Raw genomic sequence first — 24,138 nt, forward strand, 5'->3', positions numbered from 1 at the left:
AGCTAGTATAAAAAGTAAGACAATAGTATCGAATTTATGCTTCAGCCCTTGATGGAAGAACGGCTAGCAGTAGGAATAAGCAAGAAAAAACGCAGATATTTGCACCAACCCTTAAAGTAGGTGAATATTCAGTAAAAGCTGAAGAATGTGAATAAATGAATGCATGAAAAAACTTACAATATAAATGTATCAGCTAAACTCATAAACGATAAAATTAGGTAAAATAATACAAATAAATTTTTTTTATCATTAATATAAAAAGAATCTTATAGCTCGCTGCACAGCTAGATGCAAAAGGCATCTGCTTCTCATTTTCACTGCAATAAAGAAGTCAAGTATTATGTAGATAATACATTTATATCAGCTCTAATTATATGGCAAAACATTATTACCGTACAGTTTTCTCCTGCCCACTGCATGAAGTTATACCTCTTACACTGCTTTTTTTCTATAAAAACAAAAAAAAGCAAGTTAGCTGGTATTGTATCTCATTAATAATTTAATAACAGTCCATGACTTCTAGCAATTACTAAAAAGTCAGTATTCTCATATTATAAAAAAAATAACTACTATGCAGTGAGAAAGAAATTAAAATGACCTTTTTTCCTCTATATCCACAGACATACGAGACGGAGTGCATTATTTCCGATATAACAACAAGCCGCAACCTGCTCTTGAACAAATCACAGTCCCGACATTTCTAAGAATCTGGCGCCACTACTGTCACGTGATATCTGGAGAAACATATTCATTCTACATAGACGGAGTGGAGTATGTTAACAGTAAAGTGCAGGTGGATGACAGAGTGCTGCCACTTAATGGGACGTTCGTCGTAGGACAAGAACAAGATGGACTAGACAGGAGATACAACAGGTTCCAAATCCTGAAAGGCTATCACAGCTCAGTTCAACATTTGGAACTATGGTTTGGATACTAAAAGCATCCGCGACATCGCGGCGTGTAAGCAGGACATACAGGGAAACATAGTTTCTTCTGACAGAGACACAATAGACCTGATTAATGCTGACGTGAGGCTAGTCCCAATCCACGAATTCTGCGGCCAAAACGAAAAATTCTTAATCTTCCCTGAACCATACACGTTCACTTACGCTTCCGATATCTGCAAGCTTGTGGGTTCCGTTCTGTATGTGCCTACAACTCTCACAGGAAACGATGCCTTGGTGAACGTTTCCCGCCAATATGGTTACTGTCAGAGCATCACCATCAGCATGTGGCTGGGTGCGACTGACGATCAAGAGGAAGGCACCTGGAGAAGGAGAAGTAAGATGGGAAAGTGAAATGCCCGTGACTAACTTCAAGCAAGGACAGCCTGACAACATCAAATCGGAAAACTGCCGCTGGCCAGCGACAAGGACGGTTTCTGGGCGGATTATAACTGCGTCGATCCGAACACGTGCACCTTGTGAGGAGCGCTTGCGGATTCCCCTCTTCTTAAGGGGGCTTTGTTTTAACTTAAAGACGGAAAGCATGGTGGAGATTGTGGGATATTCAATAAAAGGTAAACCCTATTTCCACGGGTACTACGGCATGATGATCTACAAAGCCGCTCCTGCACGATGGGCGTTACTCGATACCATTACCAACAAAACAATGGCATACTTGAACATGTCCTCTGAGAATCTATATCCAGTTGGAAGGCATTCCTGGACAATAACCGAGAGCATCTGCGACATATCAGTTGGAACTGAACGAGAGCTGAGCCTGTCAGCGTGTGGCGATGACAAGTACATGTGCGACAACGGGGAGTGCATAGATCTCAAGTCCCGATGTGACCCGGAAGGCGACTGCACTGACGAGAGCGATGAAGAATAACTGCGCTATTCTGCGACTACCGCAAGATTACCGAAGCTTCAAACCTCCTAAGAACATCCTGAATTCATCTCTTCCATTGCAGCCCTCATAAGGGTCGAGTTCTTAAGATTCCTGAGCATTGAAGACGTCAAAGAGAGCATTCAGATTGAATTCATGATTCAGCTCAGTTGGCCAGACTCACGAATTAAATACATGAACCTCAGAGACGATACCCTCGACAATCAGCTGGCTGAGGCCGAAGTGAACAAAATATGGCGGCCGACTACCAATTTCCCCAACATCAAGGATGGAGAATTGAAGCTCCTCGGGGAAAATGTGTATGTCTTGAAGGTGAAGAAATCACTATTAGCTGACTTCAATGCTGTCAATATGGGTAAGTACAATAACACAATTTTCGTGATGACTGTCGGGATTTTCTTCGACTTTTATTATTATTTTTTTTTTATGATTCGTGCCCGGATGTTCTGGGCCGATGACAAGGCCTTGAGGAGGCGCGCACTCTAAAACTCTTAGGGTGAGATACAATAAAATTTGGTCAACAAAACAGTTTTATTACGAAAAATAAACATTTAAATACATTAGCAGTACACCGAAACTAAAGTTCCTAGCAGAATTCCACAGTACACGCAGTTTCTTACTGCACTCACCAATTTAATTCAAATAACCTGAAAATTCTCATGGCACTTTTTATGTGGTAGCACATAGGGTCTTTGATGGTCCACGTGCTTTGTAAAGCACTAAGTCCACAACTAGACAAAAAACATCTGCACAATAATGACAAGACCCATTGACTCAATATCACTACAATAACATTCTTGCACTGGCAGCTTTCGTTTGCTGCATAAATCGAGTCCTCATCGCAGGGATGGCAAATATATACATGGATAAAGTTAACTTACTGTTACGACGGAATTCGACCTAGCATGGCGATGGCTGGGAGTCGGAGATTTCACGGTACTTTCACGGTACTTACACGGTTCAGGGTCTGGGCAGGAATGAAGCGTCGCTTCACCCTTCTTCAAAGGAAACTTACGCTTTCCCGCGTGAACTACAGAATCCTTGTAATTCAGGCGGGAATCATCGTTTATTTCGACATTACGGATATCACTAAATCTATTTTACTCCTGAATGTAAAATATGACAGTTACGTTATCATTTAAGATCAAGGAATTGACTTAAAGTTCTGGCTGAAGGCCGTAATCTGCAAATTCTTGAATGGCTACGGAGTCCTTGGCTCCAAATCTCTACATAGATAATTTATCTCGTACTAGTGATTAGCAAATTATATTTATTAATGAAAATTCATAACGTCTTCTTTACTATAAGACGCGCTCCTTCCCCGCCATGCATTAGGAATTGCGGTCTTAAACTGTATTGTATTGGACAGCTTTCTGTTCATGAATTGCCCGCGAGATCCCTCAGTCTTGCCCCAATTTAACGCAACACTTGTGAGTTAACTGGCGGGGGAAATTTCGAATGATCAGTTCGAAATTCCACGACATACTCCACACCCGAAGTATGGGGGCGTTGAAATGTTGGACAATTCAGGAAAGACTGAGCTAGGGGGGGGGGCGTAGGGGGGGGGGGGGGGGAGGGGGGGGGGGGGGGGGGAGAAACCACTCCAACACTTCTCAGTCAGGCTCGCTGCGTAGTGCTCCACAGCGACTCTAACGAGTACACAAAAAAAACATGACATGTCAAAGAAATTATACATCAACATTACACCCGGGGTCAATCAATGCCATATACAAATAAAACATCAATGGCAGATATATACATAAATGTACCCATACACATACTAAGGTAGACATGAATCAGCACAGAAACTTATAGGCAATGGGCCTGCAATTAAGATCAAAAGCATAAATGTAAAATCACGATCAAGGAAACATGAATACTACTCCATAAAGGCATTCTGCCTTCACTCAATCAATGGCATGAAAACAGGAAACAGTCATGTATGTACAATTTGTATGCACAAGCAATGTAGACTTTAGGCATCTCGCCCTTCAAAAAATGCAATACAGCATGCAAGAGAAACTTTCTATATTAAGCTCTTCATCTTCAATAATCTTCAAGCAACACGCATGTTATTCTAGGCTGCTCGCCGTCAATAATCAACAAGCATTAATCAAATAGACTAGACAGGCCATTTGCCTTTAAGGAAACAGATTACAACTGATTCAGTATGTACTCTTTCACGGACACATGCCCTCAAAAAACGAAAACGCTTTCACGTTCTCTACAAGTACTGATATACATTTTGTTTTTCGTAATTTACTTTGAGGGTGGGGGCTACCTCTGCACAACGCTCGACTTGTTTGCACAGAGGGGGCTCCACTTCCTTACGCTAACCCGACGCACTTCCATCCTCTGAGGATTCAACTCACCTAACACTTACTTGGGTCCACCCTCCTGCCTACCAGAATAAGGGACCTTCCTGTTTTCTTTCACTGTTTCTAGCTATAACTTATATATATTTGCTTTCCATTAAGCGCTTCATCAACTCGCACTGCTTAGCAGCAGCCTTTCTCAAAGGGCGTGCAGAACGTCTTGGTCTGCCTAACTGAACGTCAACGTCACTACCACTCGATACCTCAGTATCTTTCACTTCAGCACTCTCACTTACCCTATTGGTATCGCTCGATTCGTTACCAATATCGTCAGCGTCTTTGTCACTCAAGACCTTTGTGGCTGGTTGTTCGGATGTTGCAGCCAGTGCCATCCCTTGGTCGTCCCCAGACGTCACAACATTTCCTGGAACACCTACTGCTGGGCTGTACGCTCCCTCGCCTCGGACCTCTTCGTTGCCGTCGTCGTCACGCACCATCAACATCGTCACGCCGTTCGTCTCCAACGCCATCATCGTCATCTGAGGGGGCAAGTTCCAGGGGAACCAAGTGGCTGACAGCACGCAGGGACTCAACATCTTCGAACAATATCTTGGCCGAACGCACGACACCATCGTCGTCCGGGTATGTCTCCACGACGCGTCCAAGGGGCCACGTTGCCCGCTTTTGATTTTCTTGCTTTACTAACACGATGTCTCCGGGGTGCAGCTTGGTGGGTTCCCCAGACTGACAATCGTGTCGGGCTCTTAGGGCACTCAGGTACTCCTTCCTCCACCTCTCTCGGAAGGCTTTCAAAGTGTCTGTTAGTTTAAGATATCGATCTCGTAGCCTCCGGGAGGTGAAGGTAGCATTAAGGTCTTTATCTGGCAAAACAGGTGCCATTAAGTTAATTAAGTGGACCTCGCATAAATGAGAGGCCTATTATTCACTAACACCCCCGGCCTCCGCCATCTTTCACTAGAGTTAATACGTGGGCCTCCGGGAGATACTTTCTCCTGAGGGCTATATGAAGGGCACGTTTTGTGACACCAATCAGACGTTCGAAAAAACCGCCTTTCCACGGCGCACGGGGTGTTTGAAATCGCCATTCTACGCCAATCCTCCTCAGGAACTGCTGGACTTCATCCTCTTCATAAAGTCCCTGAAGGAGGTTGCTGGGCCGTCTTGAACGTTTGGTGGTTATCAGAAGTGATTATGGTCGGGGCCTCCATGCGTTAGCACTGAATCTTCGAAGAGCTAGAACAAATTCCTCCGCATCCAAGGAGGGGCAGAAAGAAATTAAATACACGGCCCTGGTGGCCATGCAGGGTTCACAAGGAGGATATAGCCTGGTCGCGTTTCGGTTTGTATGGCTGCGGGGTGTGTCCACGCCGACTGCGGCAAATGGTTCTGCAAGGTGATCCTTTCCTTCGGCAGGGGGGCTGGTGGTGGTTGTCTCATCAGCGGTTGGAATGGCTAGCACGCATTCTGGACACTTCCGTACAACTTGCTTAGCAATTGACCTCAGGGGGACCGGCGTCCAGCATTTTCTGTCGAAAAATCGCCATTAGCGTATGACATTACAATGGAGGTGCAAACAATGCAAGTACTTTAAGTATGCTCTGACTAAGTGTCCCTTAGCAGGCAAAAGAATTAAATGTTTCATCTCTTCAATTTGGGACACTCGTCCCCTAGTGCAAATCAATTTGTCTACTATTATTAGACTTAATTGCCTCACAAAATTCAATATCTCACGAGGGGGTCTGACCTCACCCTCCAAATATGCATACACAGTAGGTAAATACAATTTTTGTTCTAATAAGACAAGAACTCGAAAAAGGATCCCTTTTCACTTTTGCAAACTTTAACACTAATCTGGTTACTCTAATCAAAATTCGGAACTTCAACTCCCTGCAGTAGTAGTTCCCATATCCCTCCTCCGGGGGAATAGACCTTGTTTCTTCCCTCAGTTCCTGCACCGCCGCTACCACGGTTCTGATATTTGTTAGATCTTCCTCTTTTGAAGGGAACAGGCTCTCCTGGGATTCCCAAGAAATCTGGACCCTGGCACCAAAGAGGATTCTGCTGCAATTGCTGGATTGTTGCGCCCCTAGATAAGACATCAGCAGGATTCTGTTTGCTGGGCACATACTTCAATCTGAAATCACAAATCTGGCGGAGAAAAACAACTTCCGCCACACGGTTAGATATAAAAAAATATTTTTGTGTCCTTGGCATCCGGGGATGCCACCCATGCCAATGCAACTTTGCTATCTGACCAGATACTAATCTCTTGCGGCTCTATTAGCCCTTTAATCGTTTTCGCTAGCCTACAACCTAGCAGCAAAGCTAAAAGTTCTAATTTAGGGATGGTGATTTTAAGCATCCCTTTCGGAGTGATTCTCATTTTGCTGGTGAGTAATCTTACGTTACTTTCTTTATCTCTGACATACGCTACAGCACCGTATGCCCTACTACTGGCATCGGTTGAATATATGGAGTTCGATCTTCTGACTCCTGCCGCTCTCGGAAATGTTAACTCACCGACTGATTTCAACTCTACTAGCAGTTCTCGCGCTTCTTTAGCCTTTTCCTTACATTACACGTTCATCCCATCCAATCTCTTGTTCCCAAAGTTGTTGGAGAAACAGTTTTCCCCTGACAAATAAAGGACTGACTAGACCTAGCGGATCGTAAATTGATACTAGCAAAGATAGTACCCTACGCTTCGTAGGTACCCATCCCTCCCCCAATTCACGAATCCTCTCACTCTCTTTCACACACAGACGGTCGACGTCTCGAGCCCATCTCAGCCCGAGCACGCTCACATTCACAGGTTCTTTCCACTCTCTCTCGCTATCGAAGGCTATACTGTTTGCCCACCCTTCTAACGGCATTCTGGCCCTATCCAAAATTGCGTGGACAGATTCTTGTTCCTTTTTCATCTCATCCAAACTTTCAAAGGTACTGACATAGTTATCAACATAAAAGGACTTGCTTAATTCAGGTCTTCCTTCTAACTTAAAATGATGACTCAAACACTTGTTGTAACAACAAAAAGGGACTAGCCGTGATGCCGAACACCACAACTCTGAAAGCGAAGGTCAGCGCTCGACCTGCTACCCCCCTCTCGCTACAGGAATCTTGTATATTTGGCATCACGGGGATCTAATAGTACTCTATGAAAGGCTTTGCTTATGTCTGCAAGCATGGCGTATTTATTCATTCGAACTTTAGAAGCAAATTATAGGCCAACTCTACTAAATTAGGCCCAGGTAAAACAGGCATTCATTTAAAGGATCTTATTTTTTTAGCTTTTTGGAGTTTGGTTAGGCGGTTGAATACGATTCTAAAGGGGGGTCATCGGCGGTCCTATCCTTTTTAATGCCGAAATGCGGCATGTAGTATCCTTCTATTTTTGGATCTTTTACTTCATATATAAATCCTGCCTCCAGGTATTTGTCGATCACTCCCTGATATTGATTATAGTATTCCTTGTCTTTCTGAAATTTGGTTTGCAGCGAATCCAGCTGTGCTACAGCATTTCTAAAGTTTGTTTCTGGCCTACCTTCTGAACGGAACGGCAAGCTAACCTGATATCCTTCAGGCTTCTTCGTTACACTCTGCGAAACCTTTCGCATGGCTTCCGCTTCTCGGACAGTGTACTGCTCGGATGGGGCGATGCCTAAGGTATCTAAACGCCACCATTCATCAACATCAAATGCAATTGGTTCGCTCGCGACCCTACATACCCTGAGTGTTTTCACATGAGCTATCTTGTGACCTTCTAATAGCCACTGTGGCACTCTCCCATATGGCGACATGCCATTATGGGTCAGAAAAAGACTTATCCCATCAATCTTTTCTACTCCAATAATGAAATAATTAAAATAGTCTGCACCCACAAGAATGTGCATGTTTCGTAACTTATCGCTCTTACTGTCAGGATCTGCTAACGTGACTCCCTTCCCTACTAGGTGTTGTCTTACTCTTACATAACCTGCGTTATGAATCGGGACGTCTACGTTCTCGTGAACAACTAGTTTCATTCGAACAATTCTATTACCCATCTCTACCCGGCAACTCACTACGTCATACTGGCCACTGATTTCTTTCTGCTGAACCAAAGGGAGCAATGTTTAATGCCACTTTGCCTACCACTGTCAGGCCTAACTGCTTTGCAGTTTTAGCAGAGATAAAACTTTGTTGACTCCCAGTGTCCAAAACAAGCGAACGTCGTTTACTCCCCTGCTTATGATGGATCGGCGGCCATGGCCGTTGGCAAATCGTACAGGGAAGATCTACACTAGACGTTTGGGCTACTTTAGCGCTCTTTACACGGTGTGATTCTACTTTCTCTTTGGGCGGACGGGGGTTTTCTATCGTGCTGCCTGGTCGTCGCATTTACTACAGGGCGTAGGTTGTAGCTTGACTGTTACTTACTAAACTGGGATTACTTCGGGACGAAGTGGAGGGAACTGAATGTGCTTTTCTAAAGCTGCTATTATCACAAATGGAAGTATTATGATTATTTCCACAACTTTTACATAAATTGGGGTTAGTGGATCTATCACTACGGTGACCTGACTGAAGGCAATTAAAACACAGGCACTTCCTTAGTAGAATGCGGCGTCTGGCAGCCCACGTCACTTACTCGGCGGCATCCGTGAGGCGGGTGCCGTTCATTGCAATAGGGACAAGAATTATCTGCATAGGTTTCGTTTTTGGGTCTAACGCTGACATCGTTTTTCTTATCAGATTCTAATTTCTCGCCTCGCTGTAACGCGTCATCTTCCAACATGCGAATTATGAAGTCTATAGCTTCAAAAAATTCTTCTAAATTATAGTCACATTTTCTGAGGTGTTCGACCACCTTTCGATAGAGCTTACTTCTGACAAATTCTGATTGATAAGGCTCATGACCATGCCATGGCCTATATCATTAGTACTGAGCCTCTTGATTTGCTCAATGATCACTGTTAACTCAAACCTGAACTTCTTCAGCTCTACGGGGTTCAACGAGGGTACGAATATGTTGGAAAGTTTTCGATGCAAGATCACGAGTGTTTGGTGTACATTACCATATTGCTTATCCAAGAGATCTAACGCTACCTGGTAATTTGCGGCGGTTACACTTAGGGATTTAACGATCCTAAGCGGATGCCCAGAGTCCCTAACAAGTAAGTAAATTTGGACACGTCGTCCAAATCTGCCCTTCGATCCACGTGGATCGTGAACAATTCTCTGTAAGAAGCATATTCCTGCACTTCCCCTTCAAAAGTGGGGAGAGGCAGCGGTTTCAATTTGGGGAGGGAAACATTCCCTGTCTGAGTGACTTTCAGTTTATCGATTTGATTCAACAAAAGGGTAGAAGCTCGCACAGCTTCTGCTAAGGTTGCCTGATTCTGGCATCTAAGTAGATTCTAAACTTTACGACTTGACGTTTGTACAGCTCTCGAAGCTGACCTTCTTCTTCTCTCAACTGCGTGACCAAATTTTGGTACACGCTCAGAATACGTTTCTACTAACGCACGCTGTGATTCGGCGAGTAGTCCGCGGTGAGACTCAGCGAGGCCTCGAAGTGAACAATCATAGCCACTGCCATTTTGTATTATTTACTCTACTTCTTAGGGGGGGTTTATGCAAACTAGGAAATGAGGATTTTTCTTACATTAGGAAGACGGGGTGCAAAGACTAGTGACGTGGGGCTAATTGCACCTCGGAACAAGCTGAGCCTAGTTATTTTGTCTGTCTCTCTCTCTCCTGATTAATCTCATTAAACGATTGAGGAATGCGTTACAGATTTCTGAATCAAAATGGACTCCGTCCCTTTGTTTGCCTTTGCGGTAGGCACGAGAGTTCATAGGCAAGTGTCGGACTCCGTACCGACTTCTTTTGTAGCAGTATTGGAGATTCTCGCATTAAAGTTCTTTACTTTTTTGACATATTCAACGGAATTTATAGCAAAAACGATTATCAGGGAGATACTCTCTGATCTCTGCGTCGCAGATAGCAATTATTTCACAAATTTTCCTCAAGCGTTCAATAAGAGTACGCAAATTATCCCAAACGGTTTCGGGGGGTGATCGATTGCTAGGTCGTTTCCTCCTACATACAACACGACCAACTCATACCGTCTCTGCCAGAATGATAGACTACCATCTAAAAATTGACTGACCAGACCTCCTGGCCTTCTCAAAGATTTTCAATCTGGTTATCTGAAGCACTGTGGCAGATTCGGTGGGAGCTGACTGTGTCCTATCAGGGCTACCCTATAGACCAATACTTGAAATTTGAAATTCCCTTCAAGCTCTAGAGCGCACTTGTCATCCAGTTCGAAGGACCAAATAGTCGGGATTTTCTTTGACTTTTATATTTTTTTTTTTGTTTTTTTTTTTTATGATTCATGCCCGGATGTTCTGGGCCGATGACAAGGCCTTGAGGAGGCGCGCACTCTAAAAACTCTTAGGGTGAGATACAATAAAATTTGGTCAACAAAAAACAGTTTATTACGAAAAATAAACATTTAAATACATTAACAGTACACCAAAACTAAAGTTCCTAGCAGAATTCCACAGTACACGCAGTTTCTTACTGCACTCACCAATTTAATTCAAATAACCTGAAAATTCTCATGGCCTTTGATGTCACGTGCTTGTAAAGCACTAAGTCCACAACTAGACGAAAAATCTGCACAATACAAGACCCATTGACTCAATATCACAAACAAATAACATTCTTGCGCTGGCAGCTTTTGTTTTGCTGCAATAAATCGAGGTCCCCTCATCGCAGGGATGGCACATATATACGTGGATAAAGTTAACTTACTGTTACGACGGAATTCGACCTAGCAAGGCGATGGTTGGGAGTCGGAGAATTGAGAGACACACAAATTTCACGGTACTTACAACGGTTCATGGGTCTGGGCAGGAATGAAGCGTCGCTTCGCCCTTCTTCAAAGGAAACTTATGCTTTCTCGCGTGAACTACAGAATCCTTGTAATTCAGGCGGGAATCATCGTTTATTTCGACATTACGGATATCACCTACAAATCTAATTTCACTCCGGACTGTGAAATATGACAGTTACGTTATCATTTAAGATCAAGGAATTGACTTAAAGTTCTGGCTGAAGGCCATAATCTGCAAATTCTTGAATGGCTACGGAGTCCTTGGCTCCAAATCTCTACATAGATAATTTATCTCGTACTAGTGATTAGCAAAATTATAATCTATTAATGAAAATTCATAACGTCTTCTTTACTATAAGACGCGCTCCTCCTTCCCCGCCATGCATTTAGGAATTGCGTCTTAAACTGTATTGTATTGGACAGCTTTCTGTTCAATGAATCGCCCGCGAGATCCCTCAGCCTTGCCCCAATTTAATGCAACACTTGTGAAGTTAAATGGCGGGGATTTCGAATGATCAGTTCGAAATTCACGACAATGACTAACAAATTCTATTCATGTTTGACACTACGTATAGTCCCAGCTTTACTCAGCAAAATCTCTAGTTTGCTCGTTAGCAATTTTTTGTTTTTCAGGAGCAATAAAACACAGACATGACCCATGTACCTACCTGAAAAAAATCATCACCAAATGAAAACTAGCAAAATAACCTGATAGAACCCCTTGACATAATACTGATGTTATTTTACCTTTAGACCAGGAAAAGACATCTTTTTTATCATTGTCTTCCACGACTGAAACACGTATTAAGACTTCTATATGTAGATGAACTTGAGCAGTTCTGAGGCACTGACCTGCCTAACTGTGTCAGCCAACGGTCTAGCTCTTGTGAGCAACCCATAGACAATCGCCATCTTCGGCAGAATGAAGAAAGCATATAGTTCCAATTAGTAGAACCAACGTCCTAACCTTTTGAGCAATTTGTAACAGCTAGTGCATCTAAGTCTCACGCACCATGACTCTGGCCTCTTTTGACAGACGAGATCTACGGGGGGGACGCAGCACTGATCGTGCAACAGCAACACTACAGTGGTAGTTTCGTGTGCACCTTTGACGTCTTCTACTACCCCTTTGATGACCAGCAATGCAGTATTCTTGTTCAGTTCTCCTCTGTTAGCAAAGAGCTCGTCGCCTTCACCACCAATGGGTCATCGACGGCGTACAGCCAGAGCTCTCAGCTCCCGATCTACACCGTCAGCGATTTCTTCGCCAGTGTGCCCTCTAACGACACACGACTCAGTATGGTCCAGGTGAGTATAGCCTATTCTTTGGTGCCTAACTTCTGTAGTAGTCTGCTTTCTTGGAAACATAAAAGTCCTACTTTATGAAATTCAAATATAATTCGCCATAAAAACTTAGGTCAAAATTCAGTAAGACAGCTCAGTAAGGCAGCTCGCACAAATAACCAATTAGTCATTGAATAAATCACGAATCAGCATTCACTTCAGGCATACACTAAATCTAGAGACAGAAACGAGAATCTGATACACCCGTATCTATCAGAATAATAAATAACTGCAACAAAGACCAGTATTTGGTATATATATCTTGCAAACTTGTATCTATTAGAAGAATCAAGATTTAAAGCAATACGTTCCTCTAAAGGTCTTAACTAATTTGGGCCCTTTTTATTTGACCCTTGATGTTAGCATAAGGAGTACAAAGTATGAGTATTAATTAAGACCAGTTACTGTTAAGTTAGGAATATTATCCTTACAACTTATGCATGAGGGTAAAATCTTGCACGTGTCCCAAGTAAGCTGGAGGCTGCATCGTGCCTTGTTTCAGTTATTTTCATTTGTTGAAAAAAAGTCTTTAAATTCACAAACATTTGTGATGGATTTTGATTTCTTATAAATGCAAAAATATTACCGAAATTTTCTTCCCCAAAAATTATGGTTCTGTTTTTAAGAATTCACACCATTATAGTTTAACAAACTTTTTTTAATTGCTCAGAGAATTCTTATTTCAATTACACACTAGAGTTTCAAGGTCCTTCAAAAGTTCTCCTTTTCATAAAAAAAAAGATAGTAGGTTAAATAAAAGTTTTTTTGGTGTGTCTGCTTAAAAAGCACTAAACTGACTATGCCACAATTGTTAACCTCTATTACGGCCCATCCACACGGTTGAGCTTTGCTCGACAAACTCTGCTCGATGTGACATCAGAGCAAAGTTTGCGGGCAAAGCTCGACCATGGGAAGGGGCTTTATACTGCTCGCGAGGTACCGTAGAGAGCCTGAACATGTATGGCTTAGAAACAAGACGATTGTGAGGACAACTAATAGAAACATTTAAAATACTGAAAGGCATTACAAAAGTAGACAGTAACCTCTTTACTTTGAACGAAAACCAGACAAGAAATTATGGATGGAAACCACAACTGAAGAGATACAACACATCCCATTGCGGGAATTTCTTTACATACAAGATATGTGACACATGGAATAAACTACCACCAGAAGTTGTAAACCGCAACAGTGTGGAATAGTTTAAAAGAAAGCTAGACAAAATCATTAGGACTGTGAATGAACAGTAAAACCTGCTCCTAGAGATCAGTGAGTACACAAAGTCTCCTCACATGGACTAACGAGTCTTTGAGACATCCTAATCCTCGTAACTCCTTGTAACTTGTAACTTACACAACTAATTATAAACGGTCAAACCATTCTAGGTTTTCCTTCCCAAACAGAATGATCTAACAGGAACAAAGACTGTCCTGTGTAAATATTAAACTCTCTAAATGCTACTAATGCAACATTCACTTCTATTAAATGAGCTTTCCTTTTTTATCACCTAACTTCCTCAGAGTGAGAAAGAGAGGTGAACGATAAGCATAGTCCTAGTGATGAGAAAATACGACAATCAGATCCTGGAACCTTTCATTCTTGTTACTCCTCTACGTAGTATATAATGGAATCCAGCGATAAAATAAAATTCAATATTAATTCGTTAAGTTTTCGCGTCACTAATAAAAGACTTTTGGGGAAAATAAGGACTTCAAACTTGCGTGATTTTCGTCAAGAGCCAGGATAGTTAAATGTTGTAAATATATGGTGTACTACACCTAGTTGATCACAGCACATGCAAAATAATAGAATGTCATGTGTCAAATAAGAGAAATGCTGAACAGAGAGGTACAGTGTATATGACAGTAGTGAGACCAGCTTTGATATATGGTGTGCAAGAAAAGAGATTGCATCAGGTAGGGATGAAAAGCGTTAAGACGCATCTATGGAGTGACGAAAATGGACAGGATCAAGAATGAAAGAAAAAAAGGAAATGTTAAACTAGCAGAACTATCAAAGGAGGCCCAGGACAGAAGACTGCAGACGGAGGTGAGTTTACACTAGGCTTTCACCTCACGCTGCATGCATAAGACTCATCACAAACTCCTCCAAAATTCTTGTTAGCCCCTCCTACTGGACTGCTCATCAAGAGTCACGCCACACCACTAACTCACCCTAATGAGGACTCAATGGTGATGAGTCTTACACATGCAGCGTGGGGTGAAGCATAGTGTAAACTCACCTTAAGAGACAAGCGGTTGTCAGTGGACGATGTGTTCCACCGAACCAGGTGGGGGAAAACTTTCAAAAACATCGACCCCACATAGAAGTGGGAAAAGTTTCAGGGAAAGAAGTTTAGGGAGTCTTAGTGCATGTTAGGAAGTTTTCCTTGAGAATGATGATCGAGGACTTGACCCTTCGTCACTATCTGTGTAACTTGCAATGTTTTTCGTTCAGACATTGACTCGGAAGAACAGATTCTCAGTAAAGAAGCTATATGCTTATAAGAGATACAGCAAAACATTCGAGGACCGGTCAAAAACTTGCCTGTTCCAGTATGAACAATAATAATAATCTGTGCTAGAATTAGAATAGCAAATAGTTCTAAAATATGGTAGTTATTTAGTGGATCATTCATAGATTAAAAATATTAAATACTGTTCCTTCCAGGTCGGTTTCAAGCTAACGAGAAGATACACCTTAATTGTGCTGTCAATATATCTTCCGTCTCTCATGCTGCTAGCAATTGGATATACCACATTGTATGTTGAACTCCAATTGCTTGAAGTAAGTTCAGAAGAACATGCTCTTACATACACAATGTGAATATAGAAACGTCAATTCTTTGCCTTAATCATAACTTTACTTAAGTTACCTGCAAATGACAATGCGTAAAACAACTACATATGGTTCTAGTCAGCACTGAACAGAAATAGTCGCATCATGGCTTAGATTTGTAGAAATCTAACACACATGCAGGATATTTTGGTTATTCATTTCAAACAATGCTAAATAATGTCAGTTACGTACACATTCTGAAATTGCTTCAAGTTGTCCATTCAGTGAGGTGAGCATATCATGATCTTTAGAAGAGTAACGCACCCCTCTTAATACAATCCTCAATGAAAACCTCTTTCTGCTTGCTAAAGGTGCGTCTCCAAGTAGCTCTGACTACGTTACTGGTGCTGTATACTTTCTTCAGCCAGACCTCCTCATCGCTGCCCCAGACGGCCTACGTGAAGCAAATCGACATGTGGTTTTTCTTCTGTACGATCTTCCTCTTCATCATCATCGTCATCCACGTCTTCGTCGACAAGTTAGACAACAACAAAGTTGTTGCCATCAGTACTGAGAGCAGCAGCAGGTCCTTCCTTAAAGCTCCTCTGGGGATACCGGCGAAGGTCAAGAACTTGGTTTCTTCGGGCGACAGGTTCCTGGTCACCGTCAGAAGCATCGTGGGACCGATTGTCCTCTTGATCTCTGCTTCTCCTACCTCTGGGTGATTTTTACATAAACAATTTCTGGCAGTCACACGAGCGGTCTTTTTAGGTACCAAGAATGTTCGGTTCTCAAAGTTGCTGTTTCAACTGACAACGGATGTAAGGGACTACCAAGGTCTTTAGGTGTTCACGCTCACAGATGTTTACTAGACATGCAGAACGCGTAGAAAACAGTTACCTTAATTATACTGTAAAAAAAAAATCCAAAAAAAAAAAATCAAAAGGAATTTAGCACTTCTACATGCCTTGTGATTTCAAGTAAAGAGCAGAATTGTTGATAGAAATACACAAGATACATTTTATATCTTTTTTAAGTTACAGTCCTTGCAAACCTTTAATCCACAGTTTTTGAAAAGGTGTTCAAGATTAAATGAGCAAAACTAAACATTCCTCAGAAAAGAAAAAACTCAAAAGTAAATAAACTAAAACTGCGTTATTTTGAGTTTGAAACTTATTACAGGCAACATCAAGTGCTCTGTAAGTCTTGCATTATTGCAGAAACAAAAAAAAAAAAAACAAACAAAAAATCTAGCAACTACCGATATCCTAACAGAAAACACTGCTGTTTAGTACCATGTTAGATAAATTACTGTATCCATTTCATTGGCCACTTTGCAGCACATAAATAACACCTGATCTTCTTCTTCTTCTTCCCACCTTTCCCACCGTTATCCTACACTAAGGGGTCAGTTGCCTGATGCGCTTTCCTTACAACATCAGGAATGGTATTAATATTTGGCAAAGGGGTTTTTACGACCGCATTGCCCTTGCTGTCATCAACACAGTTATTGGCGGTGGGCCTCGCCTTTGACTAAATTGGCTAAAAAGTCCACCTGCAAGGCAGCAGTTTCCACAGTTATTGGCGGTGGGCCTAGCCTTTTACTAAAAAAAAAAAAAAAAAAAAAAAAAAAAAGTAAGACTGTAAGGCAGCAGCTGTCCTTTTTAGTCTCCTTTTACGACGAGCAGGACCTACGGTGGTAGTATTCTTACACCCCTTACCACAGGGTGGTCATAAGAACACTGGTATTGGGTACATAATCTGAGACTATCGTGCTCTCTCTTCACGTGCAGAATTTTAAAACATCCCAACTGTCCCGAAAGAATCACTTTCTGTGACATACTAGATCTACACCATATTTTTTTTCGTATTATTATCCTAGCTCTTGTCGAAATCCACACGAGTCCAAGTTCATTAATTTTCCCCAGAGGGTATTAGTACCATGAATATTATCTTTCCTCAAATCCCTGGCATTATCATATTTTGAAAACATTTTTAAGAATCTGCAATTTTCTCACAATTCTATTACATCACAAACGTCAAGTGACCACACCTCCAAATTACGATTAGCAGGAATCCTTCTTCTCTCTTTCTTTAGGAGAGAAATGCCGTTGAAATGTCTCACTGAAATGTGCAATAGTTCTTTCACAGTAATAAAAAAAAAACTTCCAGAACACCACCCACACGGTCTTTGATTTATCCTTCGTATTTTTAAGCTTCATAAACGCCGTCAACCTAACCTAATAGTGATAACCTTTTTCGAAAGCCTTATAAAATAGAGAAATACGGCTCCCGAATGGACGAAAGAACAAGATTTTGACCATTTTCGAATTACGGCCAAAAGTGAAATTTCTCAAGAGTAGACTGTTTTAATCCAATCTCTTGCAACGGACCTCTTCGTTTTTTTTACACGGCAATGAACAACTTCTAACCCAGAAAACTGTAAATGTTCCTCCAGTGACTAATTACTACTGAATATAGAAATAAGACAGACACAATGATAGAACCTATAGCAGCCCGCAATCTTGACAAAACCAAAAAAAGAAAAAAAAAATTAGAATTGGACAAAAGCACTATGTAAACCCGACAGACAGTTTTCACACTAATATAACCAACCTAATATAAAACACTGTACGCTAAAATGTCAGTTTTCTAATCTAAAAACAGATTTTTTTTCGCAAAATTTAATTAAACGAATTTTCATACGTCGTTACGTTAATCTATACTGAAATGCGACATATTAATGGGACATTGCGGGTCTAAATGACGCGATTACCTGAACAGAAAGGAACCCATCAAATAACAAAACTTGGCTAACACAATAATTCATAACAAATTCAACTACCGTAACATCTGCAAATCAACGGAAAAATTCGTAAGTTCGGTTATGTCTTGATCTCATCGGTTGCAAAATTATAATAACAATAATAATAATAAGAATAAATAAATAAACTTAGGATAGTCTCATCACTTCGACGTATTCCTAAACCCGTTTTTGGGGAAATTAATCCTACAACGGAAATTTTAATTCTATGTTAATATAATCTTTGAAAGTATCTAAAAGATTATATTTTTTCTAAGCACATTCCCCGTACGGGTTTCCTAGCTTGTTTTGCTAGTACTAGCAGGCTGCTTGCTCTCTTTCGCAGATTTCAAGGGCAGTATTGAAGAGTGGAAAGCGCATTCGGTACTGGTTACTTGTTTGAAGGACGTATTTTTCTTCTCTCTTCGTTAGTTCAGTATGTTTCGTTAGTATGTGCGTATTAAAGTCACTTAATGCTTTTCATCTTACCTTCTCGGACAAGTAAACTGGTCCTCGTATCTGCCAATGGGCCTCAGTTATTCTTAAGGTACACTAAAATAAATAAAATAAAATGAAAAAACAAATCGGGGAAAGAATTAAAAGATTGGTATACTGTACACATAATAGACACAGATACTAGCTAATATAAAAAACCGGAACGTAGGTACTTATGAAACGGAACAAATAAGGACAAAAGAAGATTAATAAAGAGTTTATGGGTCACACACACACACACACAAACACACGGAAAACGTTAAGATCTAAAATTTTACAATGTGATGCATTTTCCGTACAGATGATAATCTTAGAAAGCGCAATTATGGAACATGGAAAGAACATTTACACGGCACAAAAAGAAAAAAAATGAAACAAAATGTCTAAGATCTGTAGACCTGATAGCGAAAGTAAAATAAGCAAGGAAGGCCTTCTAAGAATGCATAAGCATTTCGATCTATATACCTTATGGAAGAAGAATAATGGAGTGTTAGTTAAGAGGAGAATTGTGAGCAAAATACAACAGTTTATTAAGCGTGTAAAGAATAGCTATGAAATATACTATAGGAGAATAATAATAAAAAAAACTTAAGAAACAAATGAAATGTTTGGAAACCTATAATGCTTCCTTATGGAGAATAAAATTCCCTTTAAAAAGGAAAAATAAGATATAGAAAGGATAGACACGGGAGAAATAATGTTATTTATATAAGAACCAAAGAAGGATCAAATAAATATAATAAAAACAAAGGAAGAGCAATTATGCGACACAACGAAAGCGTAACAGCTATTCTTAACAGCATCTGTCACAGAATAATTAAGGATGAAAAGGTACAGAAAATAAAAGAAAAAAAAGCTTATCATCAATGGATACAAGGAACGCGGGAAACAGAATGGAAATACAAAGAAGAGGAAAATGGTGAGAACTATATGGTTTACGTCGAATGGTATGAGAAATAACTAAATATCAAAGGAGGGGCTGAATGTTCAGACAGTGCGATAGCTACTTCCTAACTGACAGAGTTTGGATAGTAAATGGAAACGGAAAAAACTTTTACGAGAAAATTTAACCGGGAAACATTTTGGCGCCGTCACAGGAGGGAAGACTGACGAACCAACTAAACATTGAACTTAGTAAACAATCCTTCTTAGTACTACGGGGGGGAAGTGGAAAATAGGAAAGAATTTCTAAAAGAATTGTGGTATTAGGAAAGAAAAACTCACACGCAAACAAAGGAATGAAACAAGCAAGGGAGCTGTTTCAAAGATACATCCCACTACTACTACTCCGAAAGATGTAAACAAAACAATAATGAATGACAACGATGTAAACAAAAACAGAATGAATGTCAGGATCTGCAATAGGAATCATATTAGCCTTAAATCACTATTGATAGCTCATCTAATTTTCGAATTTAGTCATAATGGTGAGTACAAGATGTTTAATTTCGCCCAAAATCTGATGAAAGTAACGGATTTTCACGTAACTGTTTAACAGCCACTACTATAGATACTAAGGTAGGCTAATTGTACCATTCCGCAACCACCTTACCGAAAATCGGAAATTATGGCCTTAGTTTGTGACATGGAGGAAAAATTGACTTCGAGAGGGAAGTAGAGGTCACGACGTTATTGCTTCGACGGACGCTGGCTCTTGACTAATGTCTACCCTGTTTTACAGGATGTATTAAAGTTTTTCGGGAAGGTGGTTGCGGTACGGTAGAGGCCGGCCATTCGGTATTTTACCCTATACCATTATTTTGAAATTTATGTGAAAACAATTACTGCGGTAGATCTAGGCTATATTACTAGGTATTCCGCGGCGGCCTAGACTATGGCAGTTGCGGTTTTTTCTATGCAGTTTTACTCCTGAACAAGAATTTTAAGTAATATTATTTGGACGACTGTAATTAACACCAGGGGCCAGTACTAAATATGGCGAAATACAATGGGCGCCCCAATCCTTAGTGGATGTCGTATCCGCGGTTACGTTCCTTGCTGTCCGTGCGGAAACTATTCTTTAGAATTACCCTTACTTGCTGTCTGGATAGGCCACAATTTCTGACTGATGCTCATGGCAGCAAATTCAAGTTCTTCCTTGGGAAGGTGGCCGCATTACAGGATCAGTGGCCACTATATATCATTGCTCGTTCATTTACCCTACATTGTTAAAGCAAGCATCTTACTCCTAGCTAAAACTGGCTCTTATCTATAGTTCACTCCTGTCTAGAACTCATTTCCATTACTGGCTCCCTGTAATGAAAAATTTCATTTAGGACAGCATTCTTATGCCACCAAAAAGCATACAGTCCTTAACCTGGCTATTCTGCACTCATGCCTAACTTCATTCATAGAAGAATATTTCACATCTTATCCTATGGATGGTGGTACAATTGCAACCACTTGCATGCTCAACATGGTGCAACTTACATAAACATTTATCTTAATAATTCTTGGTTAGTTGATTGTTAAATACAAAAGAACACTATTAAGTGTAATGGCAACATATACATCATCAACTAAGGCAAGTGCATAACTTTTGCAAGGAAGAAAATACTGCATTTCAAATGAATCAAATGTAATATATAAATGTATATATAAATGTATACACACACTCGACAAATAGCAAGCTTATGTACTTGGTCTTAGGCTTCCAAATTTACATAAAATTTAGTGGATCGTGTCAAGATTAGTAGACCCACTATTTTTCAAGACAGTATTGTACCACTTTGATTTATGTATATATATATATATATATATATATATATATATATATATATATATATATAGGATATATATATTTATATTGTTACGTTTTACGCCCTGGCCCGAAGGGGCTCAAATACGTAAACGAAAATAGTTGAGAGAAATGCAGAATAAATCAATTGAACTTACCTTAAAAGGATTTATAGTGTTAAGTTACTCTAGAGGAGGTCACCAGAAAACTCAGCTAATTACTTTACATACTTTTATTTACAGGAGGCTGCTTAATAGCCTTGGAAAGTAAATGCAACTTGTCCACATGTAGGACCAATACTATCTCTCACATGGGGATGGATAGTCGGCTAAAAAAGGGATTTTGACGAAGGAAAAATCTATTTCTGGGTGATTGGCTCGTGTCGCCCTATGAAAGGATCCTTAATATCATTATTTCTAGGTAAAATTAATCTAAAAATACCAGAGAAAAACAAAAAAAAATTAAGAAAATGTCAGTAAAACTGACTCGCTCACTCTTAAAAAGAAGTGTCGGTATGATAATAGGGCGAGTGTGGAACACTACCACGAGACAATCACCAATTAGAACTTCCAATCAGAATCCCCCCAAGAGAGAGCCGATACCAACGGGCGATGCAGCCGCTACTACTACTACTAGAGGACGCCACGGACAGCAGCGCCCCTAGCGGACATCCTTAATCTAAAAAACATCTTGTCCTGCAAGGGGGGAACAAACCAAAGAAGGGGGGGTTTCATAGGGCGACACGAGCCAATCACCCAGAAATAGATTTTTCCTTCGTCAAAATCCCTTTTCTGGGCTCAGCTCGTGTCGGCCTATGAAAGAGTACCAGAGAAACAGACAAGATGGGAAAAAAGGAACAATGAAAAGCAGTGTAAAATGATGGATAATATAAGTAAATCAATTACAGCATACAAACTAAGCACTTAAACTAACTTATACTAAACAGTAAAAACAATAGAACGTTAGTAATCTTAAAGTACTTAAATGGTAATTAAAGTAAATTACAGAGATGCATGAATATAAACAAACAAAGGGATTTACTTAACATATTTACAAAATATACAAACTCATTGTGTCCTACCCTAGCATAAAAATAAGGGTAGTACACTGAAGTCCATCATTAATACAAGTATGGCAAAATATATACAAACACATTGTGTCCTACCCTAGCATAAAAATAAGGGTAGGTACACTGAAGTACATTAACAGTACAAGTGTGGATGTCCCTAGCAAAAAAATAAGGGACAATCCACTATATGATTCAACGGCTAAGGCTATGATATTCGAGTAGCCTGGCGATAGGTGAGGCATGTTGGATGATGTAGGTAGAAAGGAGACCTGGATCTATACTACAACTACTATACCAGTATCAGGGGAAACAATGTTTCCCGCTGCTACTGCTGAAAACTTTAAAGATTCCAAGGACTTTAGATAATGCCGTTTAAAGACTGTCGGGGATTTCCATCCAGATACTTTCTAAGATCCTCAAAGTTCATATGTTGAAAATAATTAATTGAGGTGGCTACTCCCTGATATCATGTGCTTTTGGAATGGATCAGGGTTGGCTTGTTTAATGAAGTAAAGGATTTGCTGTCTAATACCTTTTACTGACAAAGTACCACCTTTTCTCTCATGAAGAGAGCACCTGAGGATCTTGAAGAAGTACGAGATAGAAAGGCTCTAAGAGTTGATACTGGGCAGAGAGAAGGATCCTGTGGAAGTGGGATAAACCTTCCAAGGAGCCCACCTTGCAAGAGGATCCTCATTTTTGGCTAAAAAGCTACGATCCGGAGCAAGTAGAAACTTCTCCTGATGGGAGGAATTCCACATGACCGCATCCCTGGATAGAGCCGACAGTTCTGAAATTCTAGCTCCTGAGGCTAGGCTTAATAAGAATAATGTCTTCCTCAGGAGCATTATGAATGTACAAGATGAGTTGTCAGTATCTGAAGCTAGTTTGAGGCATCATTTAAGAACCATGAAACTGTAGTAGGCCTCTGAGAAGGTCTAAGTCTAGCACAGGCTTTAGGGATAGATTGTGAAATAAGATTCGTCAGATCTATCTTGAAAAACCTACTTGAAAGATTTTCTTCAAAGCCGATTTATGAGTGGTAATCGTGCTAGCTGCTAAACCTTTTTCAAACAAGGATCTGAAAAAGGATATAGCCAAATTAACTGTCATGGTTGTAGTGTTCGATTCTCTTTCAAGAAAGATGCTAATTTTTTAACAGCTGAGTCATATTGTCTAATGGTTGACTCTCTCTTATCTGATTCTAGGAAGAGAATATTCTGTGGATCAATATCAGCATCTTTATTAGCCGCAAACTTCATGAAGTCCATAAAGTTAGGGTCTGGAGAATTCCTGAGGAAGCGAACACAGTCCTCATTTGTACTGATTGTGATAGCTTGGATTGGGGATCCGTTGAGGTCGGAGACCCAATTCCAGAAGAAGAGGATACCAGTTGCTCTTGGGCCAGTCCGGTGCAATCAGAGCTACTATCCTCTGAAAGACCTTAGTTTGCTTAGGACTTTCAAGAGAAGATTCAACCTGGAGGACAAAAACATAAATTCCCCTCCACTGATTCCAGTCCAACGACAGGGCGTCCGTGGCATAAGCCAGAGGGTCCAGTTGGGGGCCACATAGCAAGGGAGCTTGTGGTTCGCTTGTGAGGCGAAGAGATCCACTTGGAGACCTGGGACTCTCAGGCTTCACCCACTGGAATGGACCCGACGTCCAGAGACCACTCTGATTCCAGAGGAACTGACCGGGACAGGGCGTCTGCTATCACATTCCTTACTCCTGCCAGGTGAGTGCAGATAGATGCCATTTGTGTTTGTTGCTAATGCAAAGATGGCTATCATGACATGATTCACATGCTTGGATTTGGACCCTCCTCTGTTGATGCAA

At 40.8% G+C, this 24,138-nt stretch overlaps 2 protein-coding genes across 2 annotated transcripts in view; both read left to right on the plus strand.

Annotated features, from left to right (window-relative positions):
* Positions 1–1,978: 1,978 nt before the first annotated feature.
* LOC135219053 (glycine receptor subunit alpha-4-like) lies at positions 1,979–15,920 on the plus strand. Its single transcript, XM_064255483.1, has 4 exons — positions 1,979–2,206; positions 12,110–12,381; positions 15,088–15,204; positions 15,567–15,920. Exons 1-4 carry the CDS (start codon positions 1,987–1,989, stop codon positions 15,918–15,920), a joined length of 963 nt encoding a protein of 320 aa, XP_064111553.1. The 5' UTR covers positions 1,979–1,986.
* A 3,878-nt stretch (positions 15,921–19,798) lies between these two features.
* Positions 19,799–24,138, plus strand: part of LOC135220334 (uncharacterized) — a gene marked incomplete at its 3' end in the record, with an annotated part of 79,214 nt that continues 74,874 nt past the window's right edge. The window contains 1 exon segment of the mRNA XM_064257565.1: positions 19,799–19,920. Coding sequence (XP_064113635.1) covers positions 19,806–19,920 — 115 coding nt within the window.

This window comes from Macrobrachium nipponense, chromosome 1 (assembly GCF_015104395.2).
Source record: "Macrobrachium nipponense isolate FS-2020 chromosome 1, ASM1510439v2, whole genome shotgun sequence".
NCBI lineage: Eukaryota > Metazoa > Arthropoda > Malacostraca > Decapoda > Palaemonidae > Macrobrachium > Macrobrachium nipponense.